This window comes from Glossina fuscipes, unplaced genomic scaffold (genome assembly GCF_014805625.2).
Source record: "Glossina fuscipes isolate IAEA_lab_2018 unplaced genomic scaffold, Yale_Gfus_2 2, whole genome shotgun sequence".
Taxonomy (NCBI): domain Eukaryota; kingdom Metazoa; phylum Arthropoda; class Insecta; order Diptera; family Glossinidae; genus Glossina; species Glossina fuscipes.
In genome coordinates, this window is record NW_023998416.1 from 34,868,176 (window position 1) to 34,895,442 (window position 27,267).

General features: G+C 34.1%; 6 protein-coding genes across 7 annotated transcripts; 3 read left to right on the top strand and 3 right to left on the bottom strand.

Annotated features, from left to right (window-relative positions):
• The first annotated feature begins 165 nt into the window (after nt 1–165).
• Nucleotides 166–6,986, top strand: LOC119634017 (ectonucleoside triphosphate diphosphohydrolase 5). Of its 2 annotated transcripts, none has more exons than XM_038027918.1 (5): nt 166–429; nt 5,007–5,145; nt 5,206–5,349; nt 5,537–5,656; nt 5,749–6,986. In XM_038027918.1, exons 1-5 carry the CDS (start codon nt 397–399, stop codon nt 6,705–6,707), a joined length of 1,395 nt encoding a protein of 464 aa, XP_037883846.1. In that variant the 5' UTR covers nt 166–396; the 3' UTR covers nt 6,708–6,986. The 2 variants fall into 2 exon arrangements, with proteins under 2 accessions (XP_037883846.1, XP_037883847.1); XM_038027919.1 differs by lacking the exon at nt 166–429 and adding an exon at nt 4,585–4,913.
• Nucleotides 6,987–8,030: 1,044 nt separating this feature from the next.
• LOC119633434 (geranylgeranyl transferase type-2 subunit beta) lies at nt 8,031–10,054 on the bottom strand. The gene is made up of 2 exons (XM_038026988.1): nt 9,309–10,054; nt 8,031–9,244 (listed from the first exon to the last, which is right to left on the bottom strand). Exons 1-2 carry the CDS (start codon nt 9,922–9,924, stop codon nt 8,817–8,819), a joined length of 1,044 nt encoding a protein of 347 aa, XP_037882916.1. The 5' UTR covers nt 9,925–10,054; the 3' UTR covers nt 8,031–8,816.
• A 1,163-nt stretch (nt 10,055–11,217) lies between these two features.
• Nucleotides 11,218–14,710, top strand: LOC119633993 (nuclear transcription factor Y subunit beta). Its single transcript, XM_038027886.1, has 3 exons — nt 11,218–11,676; nt 12,086–12,648; nt 12,715–14,710. The coding sequence occupies exons 1-3, from the start codon at nt 11,623–11,625 to the stop codon at nt 13,304–13,306; spliced, it is 1,209 nt and encodes a 402-aa protein (XP_037883814.1). The 5' UTR covers nt 11,218–11,622; the 3' UTR covers nt 13,307–14,710.
• A 1,577-nt stretch (nt 14,711–16,287) lies between these two features.
• On the top strand, nt 16,288–25,565 carry LOC119633133 (trifunctional purine biosynthetic protein adenosine-3). Its single transcript, XM_038026436.1, has 7 exons — nt 16,288–16,681; nt 20,757–21,004; nt 21,069–21,718; nt 22,383–22,605; nt 22,668–23,083; nt 23,155–25,310; nt 25,377–25,565. The coding sequence occupies exons 1-7, from the start codon at nt 16,502–16,504 to the stop codon at nt 25,554–25,556; spliced, it is 4,053 nt and encodes a 1,350-aa protein (XP_037882364.1). The 5' UTR covers nt 16,288–16,501; the 3' UTR covers nt 25,557–25,565.
• On the bottom strand, nt 18,378–20,716 carry LOC119633135 (pupal cuticle protein). Its single transcript, XM_038026438.1, has 2 exons — nt 18,955–20,716; nt 18,378–18,884 (listed from the first exon to the last, which is right to left on the bottom strand). Exons 1-2 carry the CDS (start codon nt 19,147–19,149, stop codon nt 18,450–18,452), a joined length of 630 nt encoding a protein of 209 aa, XP_037882366.1. The 5' UTR covers nt 19,150–20,716; the 3' UTR covers nt 18,378–18,449.
• Nucleotides 25,566–25,593: 28 nt separating the features above from the next.
• LOC119633134 (dnaJ homolog subfamily C member 28) lies at nt 25,594–27,180 on the bottom strand. Its single transcript, XM_038026437.1, has 2 exons — nt 26,724–27,180; nt 25,594–26,666 (listed from the first exon to the last, which is right to left on the bottom strand). The coding sequence occupies exons 1-2, from the start codon at nt 26,811–26,813 to the stop codon at nt 25,683–25,685; spliced, it is 1,074 nt and encodes a 357-aa protein (XP_037882365.1). The 5' UTR covers nt 26,814–27,180; the 3' UTR covers nt 25,594–25,682.
• Nucleotides 27,181–27,267: the final 87 nt, after the last annotated feature.

Sequence of the window (27,267 nt, forward strand, 5' to 3'; positions counted from 1 at the left end):
AACACTGTTAAAATGCCAAGCCGTCGGCAAAACAAAGGCCCAACTCTGTTAAATGAGTGGCATGGGGGGTACGATGTAGTGATTTAAAATACTGCTTAGATGTTTTCACTTATGGCAACGTCGATTTCAATTAATAAGATGGAATGTTAACTATAAAATGCATAGTTCTTAGAGAATTTCATGTTAGAGCTTTATTTGATGGTAAAAAAGAATGTTTATTTACAAATGCGAACACAACGTGTAGTGCATAAACTAAAAGTTTAGTTGTGAAGAAAAGTTTTGTTTGAAAAGAATAAACAAACTATATCTATTATATAAATTGTTTAAAAATATTTACGCATAATACCGATATATTCACATCATAAATAAACTCGCAGAAGGGATACTATAAGAAATATGACGTCCACCAATGACGTGCGAAAACGTAGAGTAAGTGTTCACTGTAAAACGACACATGATTAAAAAAAACAACGAAATAAAATTAAAATAAACTTGGCATGATTTACTAATAAATAATCAAACTCTTATTAATGTGGCCAAGCGATTTGTCTAATTTCTAAATATTTAACGAGATACACTACAGATAAACTAAAACTTTCTTCTGTTCAATGACAAAAATAAATGATATAAGTTAATGATCACTTACGCTAATGAGAAAGAGAGCGGGGAAAATAGTGTGAATACTACACACAGATAAGGACAGACATAGATAAAAGGTAGAAAGCTAACGTTGCAATCTTTACTATTTATATTTATTTGTAGATTTATGTACTACACTATTTATATTGCTTTTAAAGGGAAATACATAATGAAACAGGCAATACAATTAAATCCGCTAAATAACTTTCTATTGTAAATATTTTATGTGTTCTTTTTCATTTTTAAGTAAGTTGAACTTTTCCCTGCTTTGTTCTTTTTACTTTCCATGAGTCTTCTTTATATATTTCCTCTTCCACTTCACAATTCCAAACATCTGAGAATAAGCGTCCACATTTGTTTACAATTTTTAATAATTGTTCAAGTATTTGTATAAAAATTGCCTACATCTGAGAATAAGCGTATAAAAATTTCCCGCCAACTGAAAATGATTCTCAATAATTCCAAACATCTGAGAATAAGACTTATTAGTGCCCATCTATGTTATTCAGCTCATCCCTTAACTTCCGTAACCTCTGAAACACATTCAACAAATGGTAGTATAACGATCCGGTCGTCCAAAATGGTTGAAGACTTGAGAACGCCAATCGTGATCGTCTCATTGAATTTAAAATTAGTATAAAAGCTGATTTTTTGTTTTGCGTGCACTTGTGTATCTGACAGTGTGTTCGTTTGCCGTTATACACACAAACTGACCATCTTACTTTTAAGATGAAAGCGGGTCTATTTAAAGGAAATTTTACGAATCGAGGAAATACAGTGATTTGTCGCTCTGTTTACGACACCTCTTCGAATAGAGTTCATAAAATTGTTAAAGCACCAATTTAAGAACCAAAAGTTTCAATATGCTGCTATCAGCTACTTGTAATCTCCCTTGAGATAACTAATAGAAAACCTTGGAAATTTTATTATCTACCTTGAGGTGTTTAATGTATGTTCGATATCGTAGCTCTCCCACGTTTACTTTATTTTACTAATACATTATGACAAGATTCTGTGACATATTCATATACTTACGCTTTGCGATTTATTAAAAAACAGACGATAATTAGGTATTTAAAACTCTTCCTGAATTTAATATTTTCTCTTATATTTGCTATATATTAACCACAAAAAAAATATATCTATTTGTAATGTATTGTAATCGCGTTGCAACTGAAAACAACGAAAATTCTCTGAATCAAATGAATTATAAACTATTCTGAACAATAACTTCGGATTAAGTAAAACAAAAACTATCGTCAATCGAGAACCGAGGTCAACCTAGTGATTTGTTAATCTGCTTACGACACCTCCTCTAACAGAGTTCATATAATCGTTAAAAAAACAATTTAAAAACCAAAAGATTCAATATGTTGCTATCGGCGACTTACAATCTTTCTTGAGATAACTGCTCGTTACTTTAAATTAAGATTATAAATTTTTCGTATGCCTGGTTAAGGAGAATAAGGGTAGCATTGTCAATTTCTCCATCTATCTGTCGGCTTATTTAGGGGCTAAAATATCGAACTTCACGTTAGATTCTTCTTGTCTACCTCTATCATAGCATGTTAGAAAGGGTAGAGAATAGAGAAAATTCGAAACCCATTATTTTTTTTTTTTTTTGGTATGTTGAATGGAGATGGACTAAGCCAATAGATTTGTGGCTTCTATGTCCTAAACACCCATTATTAACAAACCCAATGTTCTAAGACATGACTCGCTCATTTAATTACTCTCAGATGCTTCTAAATTCAGGTGGATTTTAGAATCAAACAGGTGGTTTTCAGGCTCGCTCATTCTCTCAGATTACAAAAAAATCATTGAATTTTATTTCTTAAATCCCTAGCAAGAAAGGGGAAGAAAAAAAACTTCATATCCATATGTGATGAATTTTAGAATTTTTTCGAGAACTTGGCAAATATTTGTTCTGAGAGATAACAAAAAATTGAAGTATTGAGTTCTACAGCAAATTCAATATTTTGTTCAATCTTTTTTAAAAACTGAGACGTCTCTGCACCAAAGCATTTTGTCTTAATGAATTTAATGATAATTCTTTCCATATATTCATACAAGTGCTTGAAATATAATATATAATCTTGTTTATATAAATGTATAAAAAATATGCATTGATCTCCCCTTGTACGTCTCCTCAATAATTTTATACAATTATTATTGCACTTTTAACATTTTTTAGATATTATTTCACTTTTAACATAATATGATTTCATTAAAAGGCAAAAGCATATTTTGGAGATAATTCCAATAAAACATTGGAATATATTGCGGATATATGCGGACTATTCGAAAGAATAGAAGAAGGAAGAATAATTTTCAGTTTGCAATTATATACCCAACATCACATTAGAATTTATCCGGCTGTCTATTTGTAAATTCATTCATGCTGTTTAATAGATGAAATTGTTAGCTAATGTCCTGTAATTTATGTCTAAATTTCATTTCATATTAAGAAAAAGCACAAATCGAACGTTGGTTTTATTTTATATTGTAAATGATTTTTAATTAAATTAACATTTATTCAATTTTACCAAAGATTCTGCCAATTATTCTCAATTGTAAACATATTCGGACCTGCTATTTGATTTACTCTCAGATGCTTCCAAATTTCAAACTTAATAAAAATTAGTTCCCGGACTTTCAAACTTTCATAGCTTTGCATGTATCTTCTACGGTGAATAGCGCAATAAGGCAGAAGATGCATACATTAAAAAAAAAAAAACATAACATACTTTGTAGAGACCCTTATTTAATAATATTAGTTTATAGTTTTTATCAAAATGCATTTATAAATTTATGGCGATTTAGCTGATTTTTGAAATTCGTATGTTAAAAAAGAAAAGGTCCTTACACACTGTCAGCATATCACGACTTTTCAAAATCATATATGGGAAGTGACCAAAAAAAGGGCTCAATCTGAACTATTTTCAACACTATTCATTCATTCAATTTTTTTGATATCGAGCGAACTTGATGGCTGTGAATTATGAACTTGGTGTATTGAGTAGAGAGGTTAGAGTTGCTGATAAGTTATGAATTTTTCGATCGTAAAATTGCTATTGAGTCATATATCCAAGTTACAATCGAGTTTGCTCAATATCAGAAACCATAAACCGCTCTCAAATCCAGAATCAAAACAAGTACTTATTTACCTAGACTTAATGACTAATTCTTAAAAATTGTGACGGCAGCAGTAACTGGCATTACTTTTCTCTTCGTCATTGTGAGATTGATGTTTCTTTGGCGAAAAATGTCATCGTTTACCAAAAGCAGCTTTTTTCGCATACGGCTCTTTTCACATTTTATGACAATATGGTTTTTTTCAAATATAACTGGTTTCGATCTTACGTCTATAAATTAAAAGTTACAGTAATAATGACTGAATCATTGGGATGAGTTATTTCATTTTCCGCTTGTTCTTCCCTGTACGTGCACAACAACAAATTTTTCTTATTACACTTGTCAAACTAAGTTCGAAAGTTAACTAAACCACAAACACATTTCAATCTTTTCTCTAAATTGTCAAACTTTTCGTTCAGAAATTTAAATTTTTTTTTAATAAAAAATATTCATAAGTTCGAAAATCACCTGAATCAGATCATTGGTTCGCCCACAATTAATGAAAAACTAAACAAGTAAAGAGCGGTTTTAATTTATTAAATGCAATATGCTTTTAAATTGTATTGGAACAAATATACATAAGGTATTTGTTGATATATTTAATGAACAGATACTCATTTTATATTCTAAGCTAAATCTAACAATCTAATTTGTTGAATTTGTAAAGACTGCCAGTAGTGCGCTTTGCTCTAAATTATATATAATCATTTCTTTCGTTTTTCAACACTGGAATAAATTAACATTTTAAGAGACTTGTAACAATTTCTTCAAGCAAAATTCTCCTAAAAGCTACACAAAAATTTAACTTTTTCCCCTATACGTGCAAGGGAAATGTGGAAAATACTCTTTTTTATAATAATGCTTTGACTTTTTATTTGGTCAATGAAAGTGGTAAAAATTCGATGTTCACTCATTTACTTCTCCTTTAATTTGACCAAATTCGAAGTGTGTAATGTACAGAGAGCCTTCAGTCGATAATATTTCTCTTTTTGGGAAGACATAACAGTGAGTAGCAGTCAAGTCAAATCAATTCAGTGACACTTTATTTAGCGTTAAGAGAAGGCGAACTAAAGCAAAATAACTTTCGTAATTGAAAATATGCAAAGAATATGAAAATTCTGAAACTGGAATATAAATTGGTAGGCTGAGATTAGTTGCATAATATTGTATAATATATTATGTATTATGTATATATTATGTGCTCTATACTTTTACTTCATTTCAAACTATAGCTGAGCCGTGATGAGAAAACTTCACTTAACGCCGCTCATTTGCGCCCGGGTACATCCGTTTCCGCCAATCTATCCGCTGGTCTTAAGTTTTCGTTCCTTTGTTTAGTTGTATCCGTTATATTGTTTTTATTGGGTTTAGGTAAGTACAAATCTAGTTTTTTTGTTTTTTTTTATTTATAAAAAATTTTTTTAATTCCAGGATTGTACATTGATACAACAAACCCATTTTTAATGCATTTAGCCTCCAAACTTGGTTACGATAAACAGCAATACGCTGTGATTGTGGATGCAGGCTCAACGGGAAGCCGCGTGCTCGCTTATAAATTTAATCGTAGCTTTATAGGTAAATTCAAGACATACAAACACTAATATTAAGATTTCGCGTAAAACAGGCAGACGCACTTATTTTTTTGTAGTCGCGCCTTTATTTTACCATGCTTCTTTAAAAAAGTCCAAACAATTTCTTGTGAATTTTAAAGAAAAAAGCTATCTAAAAAAGATTCCTTTGTTTATGTCTTCATTTTATTTAGACAATAAATTGATTTTAGCTGAAGAACTGTTTAAAGAACGTAAACCGGGACTTTCTGCTTTTGCCGATAATCCTGAGAAAGCTGCTTTGTCTATTAAATTACTACTGGATGAAGCAAAAGGTAAGTTTCATTTCCTTTGGTTTAAAACTCCATCCAGGAGGCGGAGAAATACTTAATATATATATATATATATTTATTTAATTATTCAAAAGCGTTCATACCCAAGGAGAAATGGTCATCTACTCCGTTGCTATTAAAAGCTACTGCCGGCTTGCGTTTATTACCGCACAGTAAAGCAGAAAATCTTTTAAATGTCGTACGTGACCTGTTTACCAAGTCAGTATTTAGTGTAGATATTGATGCTGTCGAGATAATGGACGGTACTGATGAGGGTATTTTTTCATGGTTTACGGTGAATTTTCTTCTGGGCCGACTATCGAAATCTAATCAGGCTGCGGCATTAGACTTGGGCGGTGGAAGCACGCAAGTAACTTTTGCACCGACTGACCCTGAACAAGTGCCACTTTATGAAAAATATATGCACGAAGTGAAAATTAGTTTGAATAAAGAAATTAACGTGTTTACTCATTCTTATTTAGGCTTGGGCCTAATGGCAGCCCGTCACGAAGTCTTTACAAAGGGTTACAATCCGGAAGAGACAAATATTGAATCCGCTTGTGTTAATCCCATAATAAGTAATCGGACTTGGCTTTACAATAACATTGAATATAAGATAAGTGGCAAGGATTCCGGTAAACCATCGCAAGAAAATCCTGTAGTGGATTTCGATGTATGCTTAGAGTTGATAAAGAGCAAAGTTATGCCTAAAGTGAAACCCAAACCGTTTTCATTGAAACAGCATACCATAGCAGCCTTCAGTTACTATTTTGAAAGGGCGATAGAATCAGGTCTCATAGATCCATTTCAGGGCGGAGAAATTACCGTAGAATCGTTTCGAAAGAAAGCTTTGGAGGTTTGCCAAACTCCAAATGACGAACAGCCGTTCATGTGCTTCGATCTAACTTATATATCAGTGCTGTTAAGAGAGGGCTTCGGATTAGCCGACAAAAAAAAGATTAAACTGTATAAACAAATAGATGGGCACGAGATCAGTTGGGCATTGGGCTGCGCTTATAATATTTTGACTAGTGACGACAAATACAATTCGTAAGGTTTTATTACTACCCTAGCTAAGCAAAGTAAATCATTCACTGGCTTATGTGTACATACGGCTCTATATATGTATATAGTTTTATCAACGTATATTTAATTACTTAATAATTGGACGTATAAAATTACAAATTCTTTATAAATAGCAAACAAGTATATATATAATAGTGTAATAGTGCCTTAGAGTTTTCACACATATGCAAAATTCTTCAGAGAAGCTGTCCTCTTTTTTTAAAGTTTAATCAACTCTTGTCACAATATAATAATAGTTTTAATTTTTTGTAATTTTATTTAAATTAATAGAAAATTTTACTTAGTGAATCATCTTATCACATGAATATATATGTAATAAAATATGATTTAAAAAAATTGGGAAATGAATCTAATGACTGTATTTTATCCAAGGGCATCAAATGAGTACACATGAGTTTTCACGGAAGTGGACTCACCATGTCATATCGAACTTTTGCTGATCTAAAAATGAGATTTGCGACATACGCATTATTAATAATTAATTACCGAAATGCTTGATTTGAAAAAATTTATTGAAAAAAAATTGAAGATAAAGTTTATGGAACGGTGCTGTTACTGAAAATAAAATTATAAAAAATGTCTAATTAGAGAACACGCACATTGTTCGCTTATTTTCCAAATCTAATCTTGCATCGAAGACACGAATACCTGGCAGGCTTTGTATTGGTCTTTGATTCATTTCTGTAACAGCGGCACGCTGGACGTTAGCATGTTGACAGTTTTCAGCTTTCTTGAGAAAAGAAGTTCTTCAGAATCATCGGAAAACAAACACTAGGCGTTTCTTTAAAGTTTCTATAAATTTTAATAAAAGATTTCGATTCGGTTAGCTTGCCTATACATATGCATATGCATCATGTCCAATAAAGATAAGTGCCACTTTTCAAAACGGTAATTTTCTTTAAATGCTACTTCCAATGAATCAATAGAAACATATTAAGACACCCAAGTTGGTTACCCAATTTGCTCTTGTCTTATATTTCCTTACTATAAAGAATAAAGAGTTACAATATACGTTCCAACAAATTTAAAGCCGAGTTTTTTTGGCTTCTTTATGGAACAAAGTTACACATACCAGTTGGCCTACGTTAATATGACAAGCCTCCGTAGGATATTTATCCAGATTTTTGGCTCGATCTGCCTTGGCCTTCGCAAAGCCACCAACCTTGTCTGCTTTTATTCACGGAAGGTAAATTGGCAAAAAAAAACTTTTTTCTTTTTTTCAAAATTTTCTTTTCTTGGTACAAGATAGTTTTAAACATTCTGTATTGCTTGCCTTATGATGAATAAACATAAATTCTCCAAAAGTGAAAAATTTGAACAATTGTAACTTTATGTGGACATGGCCTGCCGTTTCCATTTTTAGACGTAAAGGTTAGAGTATTTTGTAGTGTAAATGTGAATAGTTTCAGCCTTCTAACTTTAATAATTTCCGAGTAGCGAGCAAAAACCCACAAGTTTTTCTTAAGATCGACGAAGTTGCGTTCAGCTTATGCGGCACTGCGGACATCTGCTCTGACTAATTTGGCCCATTTTCAACACCAGCATGCAGAAACTTACAATGTTTCTAACACATTTAAAGTCGATATCTTCATTTTTGCAACCAGAAAAGCGTTAAAGACACACACCGCACGGGCGGACGGACGCGGCTAAATCAACTCGGAATTTCGCGTTAATCAAATTTACTTTTTGACTTTATAGGATGTCTGAAGCTTCGTTTTAGGTGTTATATACATCGTGGAAAAAAACAAAATGAGTATACTTCCGTATTACAGGGATGGGGTGGGGATCAATATTCTGAAATTCTTTCTCTTACAATTACTGTACACAAAATGTTTCGTTAAAAAGCGTATGTCGATTTGTTGTTTCTTATTTATTATTATTCATTTATGTGTTTTTCTTCAATTAAAATTTTATAAATGCAAAAATAAAGCTTTAATTTTTTCTTAAACCACGTAAGTATTTCTATACGCATGCATCGAAGAGCGCTAAAATTCATTTAACGGGAAGGTGCTTTAATAGGTAGGTAGGATAGGTGACACAACTTTGAGAGAAAAAAGTAGTAGGAATCGTGACAAGATTAAAAACCCTTCAAAATTTGCGGTTTTATATTTAGACGTTCTATGACGTATTGCGGCATACAAAGGGTAGGGTTAATAGCTTTTAAGCCTTCAAAACCCAGTAACGACAATGCTCCTATGCCAAACAACGTGTGAAAGATATCTGGTAGATTGCCAGTGCGATCAGCAAAACCTCCCGTTTCGTTGTCTTGACAAGAAAGTATAAATTCTCTCAATTTTTCGGCACTTATCCAATGCAAGCGGCCCATAATTGTTAGAGAAGCCAGGACCCACCAAGAATAGCATACATCGGGCAGTTTCTCAGGCCTACCGTTCAAGCCACCCGAAGGTAATTGACGTTCGCAAAGCCACCAACCCAATTTGTCTACATCGAGCAAATGCAGACGTTGAGTCAACGAGAGGAAACCAACACAACAGTAAATTAAGCCTAAAGGAAAAAACGAAACTGTTTTAAGAACTGTTTAAGCAAACAGAGTGACATCCTTCTTTACCCGCATGCGATTCTGCACCAGGTTTCGAACCAAATCCTCCATCCGTGTGATTGCAACATGTCATTACAAAACTTACAGCTTTTTCAATATCTACGGTAGTCGTTAAATCTCTTTTCAGCAATGTAAGCGTAGCTACCGCACAAAATGAGAAACGTGTATCTACTTCACCCCAACGATCTCCAAAAAAACTTCCATCTCGCTGTTGCAGCGACGACACATAGCGTACAATAGCATCACAGTTCACCTCGTGCAAAGCGTCATAAATACATAGTATCTGAACTGCAGATAATGTGTACAAAATGTGAGGATCGTGGCCTTCGCAAGGAGCAAAACCGCCAGTACTAGAACATTGACAACGCCTAATAAATTCTATAATTGAGGAGCGATCAAGACGTTCCAACTGATTCATAATATCTAAAGCTGTTATTCCCCAATATATTCCGGACATGCGGAGAAATTCAGTCATGCAAAACTCATAGTCGTTCTGATCTTTGCCATGGTTTTCGATGTATTCCACATGTTTCCCATAAAAAAATTCTTGTGTTAGCGGCTTAAGACAATTGCCACTTACTGCACAATCCAAGTTCGTACCTTTGGCAAACGAACTAAAATCCATTACGGTTAATTTATTAAATTTTATGACAGATTAAATAATTACAAAAATGATTAATTGAGCTAAACACAATGAACACAATATTCTCACAGGAGATATGTCAAATTACCCATCGGGTAATAAGAGATTTTTGTCTTTCAGCCGTTTCATTAGTTGATGTAAAGAGAAAAAAATAGAAAACATCTGTTGACTTCATAGGGCTTCTGCTAAATAATATTCTGAGCGGACTATTTGCCAACAATCAAACGTCTAAGGTGAATACCACTTTTAAAGAAACCCTATGTTGTGGCAATCTTTTTCCCATGAATGCAAAAAAATCTCAAGTTTTGGTAAAGTCGCAAGTGATAAATACAGTGGGCAGCTGTGCTACCATATTGGTTCACAGGAAAATATAAACAAAAACGTTGTAAACAACGGAAAATTAAGAAATCCTCGTCAATTCCATGCAAACAACAAATTCACGCAAAATTACAATAAAAACCGCTAACTTACATGAATTATGATCAAAATATATTCTACAAACCGCTAATGAAATGATGAACGTTTCTTTTAAATTTTAATGTTATCTGTTTAATTTAGGTTCATTATAAAGTAATGTTCATTTTTTTATATTATGTAATTTATTAATATTATCATTATAAATTTACCCAGAGAATAAATTCTAAGACTAAGGTCTTAAAGCACTAGCACCTAAGGCTTTCGGATCATATGTAATTTAAAATTTGGTTCATACTATGCATTATTTTCTAAGAAATGAAAAACAAGAAATTTCGACCATTTGGTTGAAATGTATTCATTATTAAACGACGTTTAATAGTAATGATACACAGAAACATATACCTACATAGATCTAAACAGTTTTCTTTATCACCAATCAATAACATCCTCATGTTATTTAGCATGAATTTGTTGTTTACGTGGAATTTACGTGGTTTTCTTAGTTTTCCGTTCTAAAACCGTATGTTTTTGTTTACATTTTCCTGTGAAATAACATGGCAGCGCGACTGCCTATTGTGCCTATCAGTTGAAGAATCTCATCTGAAAACGAAAACCATGGCTCAGTGTGTCAGCTCCACTTTTAACTTGAAAATTATTAAATGAAAATTTTGATAAATTTTTAGTTTGCTCAATATTTATTAGAAAAAGTGCTTTTTAATAGTTGCTTTCGTGCGTGCGCTTTATAAATTCACATGAGAAGTTTAAGAAAAGAATTGTTGCAACACTGGCGCATATATTGTATGAAGGAAAATCAAGCTAAGGCGAAACGACGGAGAAGAGGAAAGTAACAACTACAACAGAGAATTGTAAAGATTAAGAAAAAGCAGTTGCTGGCAACGACGTCGTGTGGTGGTGTTATATAGTAGTAGAGACACAAATGAACAAATTTTTAGAGGCCAAAGAAGGCAGCGAGAAGGAGGTATTATAAACGTGACTCAAGAATATAGGTGAAAGTGCTCATATAGCCGAAGTTACAACACTAGGCGCAACATATGGAAGGCTATTCCTAAAAGTTAATTCTCTGGTTGGCCTACGAGTTCAGCCACATAGAGTGGTGTTTAATCAGAGCTTTTTAGGCGAGGGCGTTGTTTACCAGAGAAAAAAAGCTAATCATAATACGGAACTGGGAAAAAAATACTGGAATTTGCGCTAATATTAGCCGAAAAAAGAATTGGTCATCCAGCTTTATATCGATTTAAGGCCATGTCCAATGGTGAAGATGTTCTAGACAATTGGGAAGAAATAGACGAAGTTGGGGTAAGATTTTAAATGAATTTCTCATAATACGAATTTGGTTGACGTCTTAAGAGCTGATATACTATAAAAAAACTACATGATCTTTTAGTGCGTTTTCGAAAATTGCTCGAAAATATAACATGACATACTTTATGACAATTTGATTATTTTTTATTTTACTTAATGATATTTTGGCACTTAGTCTACGCTCCTAGTCCGCGTCTACTTAGAAATTACTTTTAATTCAATTTTGTTGAAAGGAAACTTTTGCTTTTGATTACAATGAGTTTACAACTCTTGAGGCAATTTTCGAAATTTAAATTTTTATGCTAATTTAAAAGTATATTCAGTCCACAATTTTCTGAAGAATCGTTTTTTGTCGTTTGCATAAGCAATTTACTAATATGCGTTATGTGTGAAATCGTTTCAGCTAACTTCAGCTTTAGAGAAACTGAAAGCTTCCTGTTCTTCAGAAACAAACCATACCGGGCACGAGACTACTACGTCAGTTAAAATTCGCGCAAACAACTCGTTGGACTCCTTCAATAACCCCACCGAGAAGGATTGTTACAAGCCAGAAAACTTGTCGTCCGTGACGGCAGATATAACCGCAATGAAGTTGTTGCAGCCTTCGTCAACGCATGATGCTACTGCATCCATTTCATATTCCATAAAATCTGGCTCTTCATCATCTGTTTTAGCAAATCAGCCATCTCTTGCGACACTGGATGATATAACGACGACGTTCCAACCGGTTATGATGGTACTGCATAAATCGTCCGACGAGTATCAGTCAGCCAACTACACTGCACCAATAGCTAACCAAACGGTAAAAATTCTAAGACGTCCAACACAAACGAAGGAGCCGCGTTCGAGTGTGGTGCGACCGAAACAGCCATTGAAATCGTTGAAACAAAGGGAACAGGAATACGCAGAGGCAAGATTGAGGATATTGGGTTCTGCCAAAAATCCAGAAGATGAGAGCAACGAGTGGTAGGTTTTTCTATAAAGCCGCAAGTAAATTGTAGAGATTTTATCATCACATTTTTTCTAATTTAGTGCTTCGCCTGCTAGCATTACAATGACGAATTCATCATCTCCACCTGTATATCAAGCAACATCAACATCTCTGAGTAATATTGCAACCAATGCTGCCTCAAAACAAAACTCGCCACGAAGTCAGAGTGGTCCAAACATATATAGCAATCATTTTCAACCACAGCAGCAACAGCAACTTCAACCGACACCACAGCAAATGCAATATCAACAAAATTTTCAATATACTCCTCAAAACTTCTATTATCCGTTACAACAACAACAGCAGCAGCCAACTATGCCACATAAACAGCAAACTCCCGCTTATAACAATAATCGCACATTAAATATACCGCTATTGAGTCAGATACCTCAAGCACAATATCAGCAGCAACAACAACAACAGCCGCTTATAAAGTATCAGCAACAATTCCTTCACAAATCGCCAACACAGCAGCATCATCAAAAACAACAGCAACAGCAAAATTGGTCTCCCGTGATAGGCAGTGCATCCTCTTCTTCTCTAAGGCAGCAACAACAACAGCAACAACAAGACAGCGTAGTGCGCTTGCCTAGAGGACCAGACGGCACAAGCGGCTTTCAAATGCGTCGGTAACGAGTTGACAAATCGTTTTCGTCGTATGTTTGTATCCCATTTATTCTTCGTCTTACTTTCCTTTTTTGGGTTTATTTCGCCGTACACTTTTTTAAATGAGAGCTAATCAAGTAAAATTATTGAACTCACACTATCCGATTAATTTTTATATTTATAACTCGACAACTATATATACACAATCAACGTTTAAAAAATTGTTTTTTTTTTTCGGCTCTACAGTTACAAAATAACATAAATTTTTAAGCAAAATCATTTTCTTATTTTGAACCACGAAATAAAAAGGTAAATGCACGTGTAACGGAGCTCGCCTCACCGAAATTATTGAAATCAATATATTTGCGGTTTTAAAAAAATCACTTGCTACGCATCTTTTGAAAATGGATCTTTGACTTTGAGGCTATAAAATGCTTTTAAGAAATGCTTGATGCAAATCAAGAAAATTATTTTCGACGTTGCACTATCCATGTTAATAAAATAGTTTATAAACCTATTGTATTAATTACGAAAGACTAGAATATCTTGTTATATCGTAGGCAGCTTTTTGGGGAATTTATGCAAACTATTCGATATCGTTCATTATTAATACTTACGTTATGTATGCATATAAATCATATATAATTCGCATGTCATGAACAATCTGCTTTTCCCCAATGGAACCTCGCCTCCTTTCCATCTTGTGCGCTATTCGTATAATATATAGATTGGAACTACTGTCAATAGCTATGGTGCGTCGATTAAATCGAATACTATGAAAATAAGCAGTAGGTGCCTGTTAATAAAAGCAGGCCATTGCAAAGTATTTTCTATGAATTTCTTATGAAGAAAAGATCCGAACAAGGATATAAAAGAGTCTCTGATATTTATATCGATTGCTTACAATGTGGTCCGAGGTTTTATCTATCGCAATTTATAATATATGTTCTTGATGGATTTTGCTCTACATTAATTCCCGTGAAAGAGCGGTCGTACAATTCGCAAATTTTAAAGCTGACGTTTGACTTAGCCGAGCTTGATGTTTAATGCTTGTGCAGGCTGGCATCTATCCTGTGGAAAATGGTCGGCAAACCAGGCTTACATCAAATGGATGCGTTTTAAGAAATCATATTCGTATAATTTTTAGCGTCATCAACATTCAAATGGAACCAGATTCATTATTCAAATAACGCCGAAGATTTATAAATAAAAAGGATCAGTTTTTTCAGGATTATGGTTTATGAAAGACAATCCCAAATATCTTAGAATATGGAAGAAAAAAGTAGTTACTTAGTGAAAGCGAATGGACGTAAAAAATAAGGAATAAATTGAAATGCAATTTCTTTTATATATTTTCGTGTTAAATTAACTAAATGGTTTTGTACGAACGAAGGCGGCTAAAATATCTGATGTGGTTTACCTAAATAAAAAAAATAAGTAACATTTTAATTGCAACAAAGAAAACGAAGTCATTTTCTTCATTTTTTTTTTTATAAATATGTTAATAAATTTTATTTTTTTATCTATGGAGGTAAAGTTAGTCTAGTTTTTTCAAAAAAGATTCCAAGATATACTACTAAAATGGAACTCAATTCAATTGTATATATCATATATATGTACATATATATATAGATGAAAAATTCTTATTCATTGCGAAAATCTCTATGAAGAAATTGAGACGCGATGTAAACAGAATCCTTCGCCAGATCAAACGTCAGTTGGCATGTTATCGAAGCTCCCAGAATCATAAAAATGACTTACAGTTATTGTTCAAATAATGGAAGCAAACTTATTACTATATGATGAATAAAATGAATATTTTGAGTAAATATGATTTGAATAAGGCTACCGATTAGAAACGTAATGTTGCCGAACTAGATGTTTTCGCCAATTTTCCACACACACTAATGTTGGCAAATTATTCATCTTGCTGAAAATGAAGTGATAGTAAAATAAATCGAAAATAACATCGAACGATAATTCAAAAAGCTATGTAGAAAAGGCAAAAAAATACTTGGAGGTTATCAGTGAATTTGACAGCGTAAAACACAAATATGTAACTGTAAGATGGCAAATTTTGGTTCTAGCAACACCGAGAAGAACGTTCTTTATTTCGTTTTATTGTTTTAAATGGACAGATACGTGTATATTTCACATATGACAATTTTAAAAATTCCGGCAACAAATGAACTAATTAAGCTATCATAACTCATGCTCTATGTTCTCATGCTCCGAATCCGAATGATTACAAATCGCATAACGAAAATTTGTTTAAATAATATGTTGAAAGTCTCGACGTCAACAACAAGTATGAATTCCTTTAATCCGATTAATCGGATGTATTATCAAAAAAAAAAAAAAAAAAAAAACAAAAGGTTCATATGTAATTACCAGTGTGATAATTGTATTCGAACTACAAACGGTATATTAGCATTGCCAATCCTTTGTAACCTAGGAAGTTTATATATATTTTTGATTGGAGTTACTGCGGAATGTAGCCTCCAATATCTGCCAGTCTGTTCTGTCTCTCACCACTCTTAGCTAGGATAAATCTGAAAATAAGTTCATAAATCATCCCACGATCAGTAAGCAAGTGATGCTTCGCCGTTTTTGCTTAAATCATGACCTGAAAAATTCAAACGTTTAAATTTCATCCTTGATTCTATCGGTAGTGAAGTTTGTAATGAAAAATTCACTTACAATTATCCAAAAATAGTTTGGAGATAACAGCAGGTATATATATAATATTGTGTACAATTCTGTCTGGGTTATCTGGGTAAGCGGACAATGCATGTATATAGTATACATGTCTATTGGTATGCATTCATATGTGCAGGATTGGTTGGGTATAAAAAAATTCGACTCAAGCCGAAATTTGCTGCTTTCCTGTTTTTACTGTGTTAGACGAAATTTGCGAACAAAATGGTTCTTAGATCGTCTGAATTAGCATTTAGTAGAATGTTGAGCGTTGCTCAAAGCGGTACGTAGAAAAGCGAGATTAACAAAATACAGTGAAACACTTTAACTTAAGAGCAACTGCAAACACGTGAGAAGTGCATTAAATTAATTCACTAGTTACACATCTCCTATGATAATTACCTCAAAAAGAAATATTCAAAGAATTATATATCCGAATTTTAATTGATCAATTAAAAAAAGAAGAAAAAGAGCTTTGGAAATTTTAATTGCAAGAAAAGAAAAAAAAAAAAGAAAGATAAAAAAATGCCTGTCGTTGGTAAGCAATTGCTGGTGATTGGTAATGGTGGTCGAGAACATGCGATTTGTTGGAAATTAGCGCAAAGTGCACAAGTTACAAAAATTTATGCTTTGCCCGGCAATCCTGGCATTGCTCTAGAAAAAAAATGCGAAAACGTGCTTGGAGTCAATGCTAAGGATTTTAATGTAAGTAATAAACGACAGCAAACCTGCTTGTGTGTGCGTTGGATACATTATTTATTAAATTTATTGCCGCGGTTCTCATGGAGAAAAATTTTACAATTAATATAAACGTGTTTTTATATATAAATATATTATTTTTTTATGGCAACAATCAACTCCAAACAGGTTTCGCGTTGGTGTTTTCGTATGCCTTAAAAAGATGTCAATGTCAACGATATTTTATGAAAATGGTTCTTGTCTTTTTTTTTTTTGTTTATTTGTTTATTGTAAATGAAAAATAGGAATTTTTATCACAATCCGCCTATTGGTATTCTCCTAAAGGGGTTGCTTACAAACTTCTGGATATCTTCACTTAAAAGCACTTTTAATAAATATTAACATTTTCGAAAAAAATTAAGAAAATTATGAAAAGTTCAGAAATGCTTTCATATGCAAAATATTTCCGGATTAAAACAATTTTATTGAATGCTCAATACACATTCGAGTTTTATTCCGTTTAATTAGGCAACATTATTGCGAAGTAAAAAGAAAACGTGGATAGTTTCAATCATTCTTGCGAAATGCATAAATATTTAATAAATTATTTTTCAAGATTTATTTACTTGAAAATCGATAGAATTTCTCCTTCTTCTTCTATTATTCAGGGAACCAAACCAAAATAACCAAAAATTCACTTCTTGGTCTTATGGCTAATATCAAAGTAGTATCGATAAAATTTCTTTAGTTGACGTTTAATAACTTCCCGAATATTTTTAATTAAAACAAATGGCATTAGTGCAGAAAGTACTTCTAAAAATAATATATAATATATGCTGAGCATTCTATAAAAGTAACACACAAACACAATTTTCCTAAATTATTAAATGATGCGAATCAATAATGTCAGCTAATCTGGTATTTACGTAAAAATATCATTTATTTTTTGGGTCCTAAAGCTGTTATATTGGAATCACGTTACATGAAGAAAAAGTTTTTTTTATATATTATCACTTTATGGAGATTGGTAAACTGAAGCTGAAATAATAATTAAATGTTTCAAGTTATTTTTAACTTAACACTATCACTACTACTGCCACATGTCTATTGGCACAACTTTATGGAATTTCCAATTATAGTATACGAGGTAGAACATGTAGAGTACAAAAAAAATAATAATAGTAACATTTATCTAAGCAAATTTTCTTTTCTTTATTTATTTACAAAAAAATTTTACAGAAAAAATTTTACAAAAAAATGAGGCTACTACTACTAACTATGCCAAAGTTGGTGTTATAGAAGAAATTCCGCTAAATTAAGGTGGGGAAGTTTCTTTTAATTACGAAAGTGACCTATTCCTGATCTAAGAAAGAAGAAGGAAGGAAAATAAGTATAATGAAGTCTAAGACAAGAGTTTTTTTTTTTTTATTTCATAAATTTAAATTTAATCGTCTAAAAATACAGAAAGATGTCTATTAATAACTGATGATATTAAAAGTATGAAAGATTTATGCCAGGAAGAAAAGAAGGCTTATCGCTCTTCTTTTTCCTTTAAGTGGCTTCGCGCAAAGAAGAAAATTGATTAAATCATCGAGAGACAAATTATCATCATCAGCAAATTATTCGTCCTTGCGACAAGAATACGTGTACTGCTTGTAACGTTAAAAGCGTGAACAAATGGAGCAACGAAAACGAAACAAATGTGAAAAAATAAGGCAAACACTTAGTTATTGAAAACACTATTTATTAGGCTTAAAAGTATGTATATCTCAAAAGTATACATTAATAATATAACCTATTGTCTGAAATGATGATTAATTGAACTTTTCGTTGGTATGGTGGGTGTCCGGGGCGTTTTAAATTCCCCGGTATAGTAATCTTTTTCAACGTATGGATGCGTACGTATATATTCCAGAGCACGTATAATGTATTCGGGTATTTTTGGTATATGATCACCGACGGCATGGTAACCGTTTTCGTCGGCTATATAAGTGGTTTTGATTTCCGCACCCTCTGGCGAGACATAAGCTGAAGTGCCTTCAATATGGCCTTCTGGTGATCCGTGCTCAACACGCTTAATACCGTTCGATGTCTCAAAACCATATTTGTATGAGCCATCACCCTCATTTACTCCAATATCATTGCTCACAATATGTGAGTCCTTCTCATCGGAATGATGGGTATATTGTGAATAAGTCTTCAAGACTAATGACAATATTAACAATACAGACTATACAGAAAAAGTATTTAAAATTGTATTGAAAAATTGGAAAGCTTTTCAAATCTCGTTTGGCACTTACAGTAAACTTCATTTTATATATATATATATATATATATATATATATATGTTTTGTTTTCTCTTTCTCTCTTGCTATCGAATGACTAGTTTTATTGATGAATATTTTAAGAAAACTGTTGAATATTTTGAGACTGCATTCGGTTTTTATAAAAATCTGCATATTAAAAAAGAAAAAAGGTCTACATATGTCATTCATATATGTATTAATTTTATAACTTATTTATTAGCATTTTTACGACTCGTGCAATTTTTTATATACATAAACGGTCTGAGAAAGAGTGCGAGAAAACGGTTAAGAACTTGGCTAAAATAAATTTTTGCCGTTATAACCAAAAATAATTGTTATAAAAATTAAGAAATAAATTAAACCAGTTCATGATTTCGACTTCATTCAGTAATTGTATTAATAAATTAATTGACGGCTCAGCAGCTACTTCTTGTTTGATTAAACTCCTACATGTCAGAATTTGTTTTTCATTATTTCAAATCTTATCAAATTAAATTATTTTTTGTAAAAAATATCCTAATAAAATATTTCCTTTTCATATTCTAACATCACGCGTGAATAGGTGAAACCGATTGGATTTAATATGCGGAAGTTTTTTTTCAAATATGTTTTAATTGATTCTAGTTTGGTTCGCTTATAATCGAAATACTAGAATTTTATTTCTCATCTTAACTTAATTAAGTCACTAATATGCTTCGCTTGGATTGAACAATGCTTTAAACTTGCTTGATTAGAAACAAAGCTCGACAAGTATTCTTGATCGCTACAGTATTTCGCTGGAGAAAAAATTTTAAATATGGTGCCCGTTTGTGTACTCATAATTAAGAAGTAAAAGCACTACACAACCCACTACAAAATACCCTACACCACCCTACAGACATGCATGTGACGACTTTTCAATATGAGGCGTTATATGGAAAGTACTCGAAAAAGTGCCACGGTCCGAGCTATTTTCAATAGCTTTCGTGCTTTGAAAAAAACACTTCAGTGAAGCAAATTTCATCAAAATATTGCAAAAATTGCAATTTGTAGGCTGAACACCACGAAGAAAGACGGACAGACGACATAGTAAAAGGTGGACCCTGCAGTATAGGCGATGTAGGGTATAAAAATGATTCACAAGGAACATAAAAGTTTCAAAAGAGCATCCCTAGTTTGGATTTCTACAATCAATGAATGCCCCTCTCGGCATGAATTATATTCTTATACAGTTCCAATTACGACTATTGGCAGAAAGGTGGTAGTGAAGATGTATGTCTTCCTTCTTATATCTAGTAGAACAATAGTGAAAGATGAGGAGCCATGAAAATTCATTTTTTGCGTGGAACCCTATAAAGTTTGTGCATTGCTTATTTACAATATTCTTTCTTCGAGCAATTGATTCTTAGGAAATCTGCTCCGTCCAATCGAAAGTGGAGGACAAAATCCTAAAATAGAGCAGAAATTCTGTCACTCGATAAAGCTCATTCCAAAGAAAATAGTCATGTAATTTTTTTCGCAAAAACAAAGTCATTATCTTCAGCAGTTGGCGTTTCTTGCTCCGTATTCCCAGTCCATTTAGTCATATAACCCAAATGGTATCGTATTAAAATAGAAAAATCACTTCCATTGTGTCTACATACATAAATTTTTTTTGAACTATACCATGGATAACTCACTATTCAAGTTATTTGATACAACTTCCCTAATAAATAACTTTGATCCCATATTTTCTGGAAGGTCTGTTTGCTCATGTATTCTTATGATTAGCTTTTGTTCGCTATTATTATTTTACTTTCTCTTTTTTCGCTTCTTAGGCCATTTCGAAATGGTGCCTGGATAAGAAGATTGATATGGTTATAGTGGGACCTGAAGATCCCTTAGCAGAAGGACTCGCTGACGTTTTACAAAGAGCGGGAATGCGATGTTTCGGTCCAGGTCAAAATGGAGCACAAATTGAAGCCGACAAAAAATGGGCAAAGGATTTTATGTTGAGACATAAAATACCTACAGCACGGTATGAGAGCTTTACTAGCACTCAAAAAGCTAAAGAGTTCATAAAAAGGTATAATGAGTCTTCATTTTAATAACCATTAAAGGTCTTTAGAAAAGATTGGGTTCTTTTATAGCGCTCCGTACAAAGCACTAGTAGTTAAAGCATCAGGTTTGGCGGCTGGTAAAGGTGTAGTGGTGGCTGCAAATACTAATGAAGCTTGTCAAGCAGTCGAGCAGATATTGGGTGATAAGAAATTCGGGAGTGCTGGCGAAACTGTTGTTGTAGAAGAATTGCTCACGGGCGAAGAAGTATCTATTTTGGCCTTCGTTGACAGAAATACTGTACGCATTATGCTGCCAGCTCAGGATCACAAACGCTTGAAAGACAATGATTTAGGACCTAATACTGGTGGTATGGGCGCATATTGTCCTTGCCCTTTAATTTCAGCTGAAGCTTTAGAATTGGTTCGGACTCAAGTCTTGGAAAAGGCTTTAATTGGGTTACGCTCAGAAGGCATAAGTTATTGCGGCGTCTTATATGCCGGCATGATGTTAACTCCTGATGGACCCAAGACGTTAGAATTTAACTGCCGTTTCGGTGATCCAGAGACCCAGGTCATCTTGCCTTTGCTGGAAACTGATCTGTTTGATGTGATGTTTGCCTGCTGCAATAATCAATTAAAGGAAATTGACTTGAAATGGCGTAACGGAGTCAGCGCCGTTGGGGTAGTCATGGCAAGCGCCGGTTATCCCGAAACTTCAACCAAAGGTTGCGTCATTGAGGGTAAGCAACACATATAACAATTTTCTTTTATAACAAGGCGTTATATTGAAGAGTGGGTCGTAACAATTCACTAATCAAACCACATACATGTCGTCCATCAGATAAACAAAATGATTTTCAATCGATCGTTGCAATAAAATGTTGTTAAAATTGAATCTACACGTTAAGGCTGTTTATATCCTTCCTTTATAACCTTCGTTGGTGGATACAATAATAACAAAATAATGTTTCCTGTGTGTGTAATGTTTACTGTGCGAGTTGACTACAATCGATGCAATAATCAACCAAGGTTTAGTAATTTTTAGGTGAGAGCCCACAGAATTTAAAAAATTCTCACTTTCTTCAAGAGAATAGTAAACGTTGGCGTTTGTCTAACAGTACCGCCTTTTTCACGAGCGAAATGATAAATGCAGAATTTGCGCATGTCAGCCATAAAAATCGTCGGAAGAAAATCTCACGAGAATTTTCAGTGCAACGGACAACCATTTATATATTTCGACCTTAACCAAACACTGTTAGAAGAAATTTCAGATTAAATGACTCTGGGAATAATTAAATTTTATCAAAAGTTGTATGACACTTAAGCTCTGCTCTTGTAATACTTTAATTAACGATAATACATATGCATATCCATAAACATTTTCTATTCATCAAACAATATTAGGGATACCGTCAAATACTGCAGATGAGGTTGTGTTCCACAGTGGCGTGGCCAAAAATTCGGACGGTAAATTTGTCACCAATGGCGGCCGAGTTCTAATAGCCGTGAGCTTGCGTTCAGACTTGAGACAAGCTGCTCTGGATTCTACGAGAATGTGTCAAAATATTCGATTTTCAGGAGGAGGAGCCCAGTTTCGTTCGGATATAGCTCAAAAAGCCTTCAAATGGTAAGCTTTTAGATGTAAACCTGACTAAATACTACATGTAGAATTTTCTTGCCCTTGTTTAGTCAAACAGCTTCCTTGTCGTACAAAGATAGCGGTGTTGATATAGACGCTGGCGATGCTCTTGTGCAGCGAATTAAAGTTTTATCTGCTGGTACAACCAAACGCCCAGGTGTTTTAGGAGGTCTAGGAGGCTTTGGCGGCTTATTCCGTTTAAAAGAACTGAAATATAAAAATCCCGTTATCTGCGAGGCCGTCAATGGTGTAGGCTCTAAAATTCAATTATCTTTAGCCCACGATATGTACGAAGCCTTAGGCTACGATTTATTCGCTATGTGTGCTAATGAAGTACTAGAATCGGGAGCGGAACCAGTGGCATTCTTGGACTACATAGCGTGCGGTAAGTTAGAGGTCCCTGTAGCTGCTCAGATAGTTAAGGGCATTTCAGATGGATGTCGTGCAGCCAATTGTGCTTTAGTAGGTGAGTTGGATTACACGTTTGATAGCATGTGACACCGTTTCAGTCGGTCTCTTCTCTTAAACTCGAAAAAGGTGGCGAAACGGCCGAAATGCCTTCGGTGTATGAGATCGGTAAATACGACATAGCCGGCTATTGTGTGGGTATTATTGAGAAAGGTAATGAATTGCCTAAATTTGATTTGTATGAAGAAGGAGATTTGTTGGTGGCATTACCCTCTAGTGGTCTGCATTGCGCTGGATTTAACGCCATTCTCAATTATATAAAAAAGTTTGATATTGATCTTAACAAAAAATCAGAGTTCGGTGATCGTAATAAAACTTTAGCCCAGCAATTAGCCGAAACCTCCTACATTTACGTTAGCAATGTTTTACAATTGATACATTCGAAAGCAATAAAAGCCGTAGCTCATATCACATCGGGCCTGCTGACAGACGTGTCACGAATCATACCAACTAACCTGAACTTTGAAGTTTGTTTAGATTTCAACAGCTTAAAAATTCCTGAAGTTTTTCCTTGGCTGGCTGCGAAGCTTAAACTTAAACCAGAGACATTATTGGAAAATCTTAACTGTGGTGTGGGTATGGTGATGGTGGTATCCAAAACGAACACCAATTGGAGGCAACTGTTAAGAGATGCCGTATGTTTGGGAACTTTGAAAAGTACCAAGTCATCACCCCAAGTTAGGGTTAGGAACTTTGCTGAAACATTGGAAAAACTAACCGCAAAATATGGCGCGACCGGTTCTAATGAACTAAAGGAGACACACTATCGCGCGTTACAGGCAACTCTGACGCAAAAATCCGAAGCGCGGTCGGAGACGTATAAAACACAAAGCGGCAAACGTTTGACTGAAGTTCCGAAAACAATTACGGATCCTATTATGATTATGGGCACTGATGGCGTGGGCACAAAGATAAAAATTGCCCAACAAACCAAACGCAATGGCAGTGTTGGTATAGATTTGGTGGCTATGTGTGTTAACGACATTCTCTGCAATGGAGCTGAGCCATACACCTTCTCTAGTTATTACGCCTGTGGAGAAGTGGAGGAGCACATATCTTCTAAGATTATGGACGGAGTGGTGGAGGGCTCCCGGCAAGCAGGCAGCAGTTTGATAGGAACTCATATCTCAGAAGTTCCCTTACTTTACAAACATGATGTGTACGATTTGGCAGGTTTCTCTTTAGGTATTGCAGAAAATTCACGTACTCTACCAAAAACTGGCGATATACAACCGGGAGACGTTCTGATAGGATTACCTTCTTCCGGTGTACATAGTAATGGTTTTAGTCTAGTGCATGCAGTCATGAAAGTTGCCGGAGTTGGGTTTAATGATAAAGCACCCTTTAGTAATGCAACATTTGGAGAAGAATTCCTGAAACCTACCAAGATATATGTGAAGGCTTTGGCTCCTATTTTATGCCAGGGTCTTGTAAAAGCAATGGCTCATATAACTGGAGGTGGTCTTACAGAAAATATTCCTCGAGTGTTGCGAAACGATTTAGCTGTTCATTTGAACGCTGATAACTTTACTATACCTCCAGTGTTTGCTTGGTTAGGTCTAAAGGGTAACATTACATCAGCAGAAATGCAGCGAACTTATAACTGTGGCTTGGGTATGGTTCTGGTAGTGGATCCGAAGTATGAATGCCAAGTAATGGAACAGTTGCAATATTCAGAACGTGCCAGTAAGATAGGTTATGTCACACGTAGAGAGACTGCCAATTCGGTTCAAGTAGTCGTGGAAAATTTTACGCAAAACTTGACAAGAATACAAAAAGTAATCAATACTCCTCGTAAACGTCTAGCAGTATTGATATCTGGATCTGGAACTAATTTGCAAGCTTTGATCAATGCCTCGCGTGACACTTCTCAATGTTTACACTCTGACATAGTGTTAGTTATATCGAATAAGGCCGACGTTATGGGGCTAGAACGAGCTAAAATGGCAGGTATTCCTACTGTTGTTATATCACATAAAGATTTCACATCGAGGGATGAATTCGACGCCGAAATGACTAAGCATTTGCAAAAGGCTAAGGCAGACTTTGTATGTTTAGCTGGTTTTATGCGAGTACTTAGCGAACCATTTGTTAAGCAATGGAGAGGAAAACTGTTAAATATTCATCCTTCACTGCTGCCCAAGCATCCGGGACTGCATGTTCAAAAGAAGGCCATAGATGCAGGTGACAAGGAATCAGGATGTACGGTGCATTTTGTTGATGAGGTAATGACCATTCGTTCTACTATTTTGTTTTCAACTAATCAAATATTCTTGCGGACATTTCTTAAGGGTGTAGATACCGGAGCTATCGTAGTTCAATCTTCAGTCCCTATATTGCCGGGAGATACGGAAGAGTTTCTTACTCAACGCATACATAAAGCCGAATACTATTCATATCCCCGCGCCCTGCATTTAGTGGTAACTGGCAGAGTCAGCCTGGGAAAAGACGGTAACATTTTGAGAGTTTGAGGAAAAAAGGACTGTAAAATGTTTTTCTTTTTTTTTAAATTATATAAAAAATCATTGCAACAATAAAATTTTATTTTTAAGATTCACATCACTTGTTTCGTTTTCGATCCAGCTATCAGTTTAGCGTTAAAACAATGAACCTAAGAAACCAAGAAAATGGTTTGGTGCCTCGTTTGATTTTACACTTTCATCTTTTCCAACATTTCCCGATAGTCGTTGCTGATTTTTAGGTAAATCGGGATCTTTTAAAATATCTTCAGATAATTTATGCAAGTTCACACGAAAAAATTGATGGTCAAATATAGGCACTATTAAATTATATTTGTCTATACTCTTGTTAATTTGTTTTACTTCCTCCTCGTAATTTTTTAAAATAGTCTCCCAGGCTTTCACTTGCGTGCCCGTTAGAGGATATTCACCGAAATATATTCTTTCCTGTTTGAATTTTCTTTTTAATTCGTTTAAAGCTTGCCTTATGTCTCGTTGCAACGTAATCCATTCCGGTGTAAAGCCATTGTCCAGTAAGATCTTATTCAGCTTATGGGTAGTGAAATCCAAGTAGGGATTTTGCGTTTGTGCATTCGACAAAGGTTTTCCAGCACCACTAAGATTATTAAAATCCCCTTTAGACATAGCTTCTTGTATATAATCTTCTACTACACGATCAAACCCGTATTTAGTTTTGTATAGATGGTTCCTAGCAAAAAAGCCTCCTTTTTTCAAGAGAGCTTTTTCGTCAGCTTGTGACTTATCCATACGATGTTTTAGAACACGTTCCTGTGCTTTCATAGCCTTTATTTGTTGATACTGTTTCTGACGCTGAAATGGATTTCCCACACCGTAGCCATCATAAGTTAAATACTGGCGGTGTTGGGGAGCGGTGTGTTCTATATCAGGCACTTCTTCCTCATCATCCTCGAAAATACCGCGACGATTTTTAGCAAATTTTTCCTGCAAAATTTTAAAAGCTTCATCCACTTGTTGGAAGCGTTCTTCTGAAGCTTCCAGCTGGCCGGAATCTGGGTGAAGTTTCTTCACTAATTCGATGTAAGCACGACGAACCGTATTTTGATCAGCAGATTGATCTACGCCCAAGATAGAGCAACATTTCTAGAGAGGAACTTGAAAAAGTAACATTTATCTTATCACGAACATGTCAATTTTTACCTTAAGTAATTCTATTCTTTTGATATGTAAGTTTCGCGAAAGCGTCAAATTAGTGTTCATTACACAACCCGAACACTTTAAGGCAAACATTTTGCGATTTATATAATTTAGTTCTTTGCCTTTTTGTTATTTTTTTCATTTACGACGCTGAATTTCTTCGGACTAGGTTGTCTTTTTGTTCTTAAATTTTATAATGAATTGGCGTTGAAAACATAGAGATACAACTACAAATGTGTATAAAATGGCAACTCCCTTCAAAAAGTAAACATAAACCTTGCAATATTTTTAAATTTGTGGAAAGTAAATAAATGTTCTTCTTCTTCAATATTTAGCAATGTTGTAAAAAAAGTTTCTGTAGTTTCGCTAGTAACGATTTTGAAGATTAATAACAATAATAATAATAACAATATTAATTAATTGGTTGTAAAACTTATGACAAATAAACGAAGTTGTCACAATTCTAAAGAATTCTAAAGAATGTAAACAAATAAACACGGTACTACGTATACAGCAACAAAATCCAAAGAACATAAAACAGCTGTTC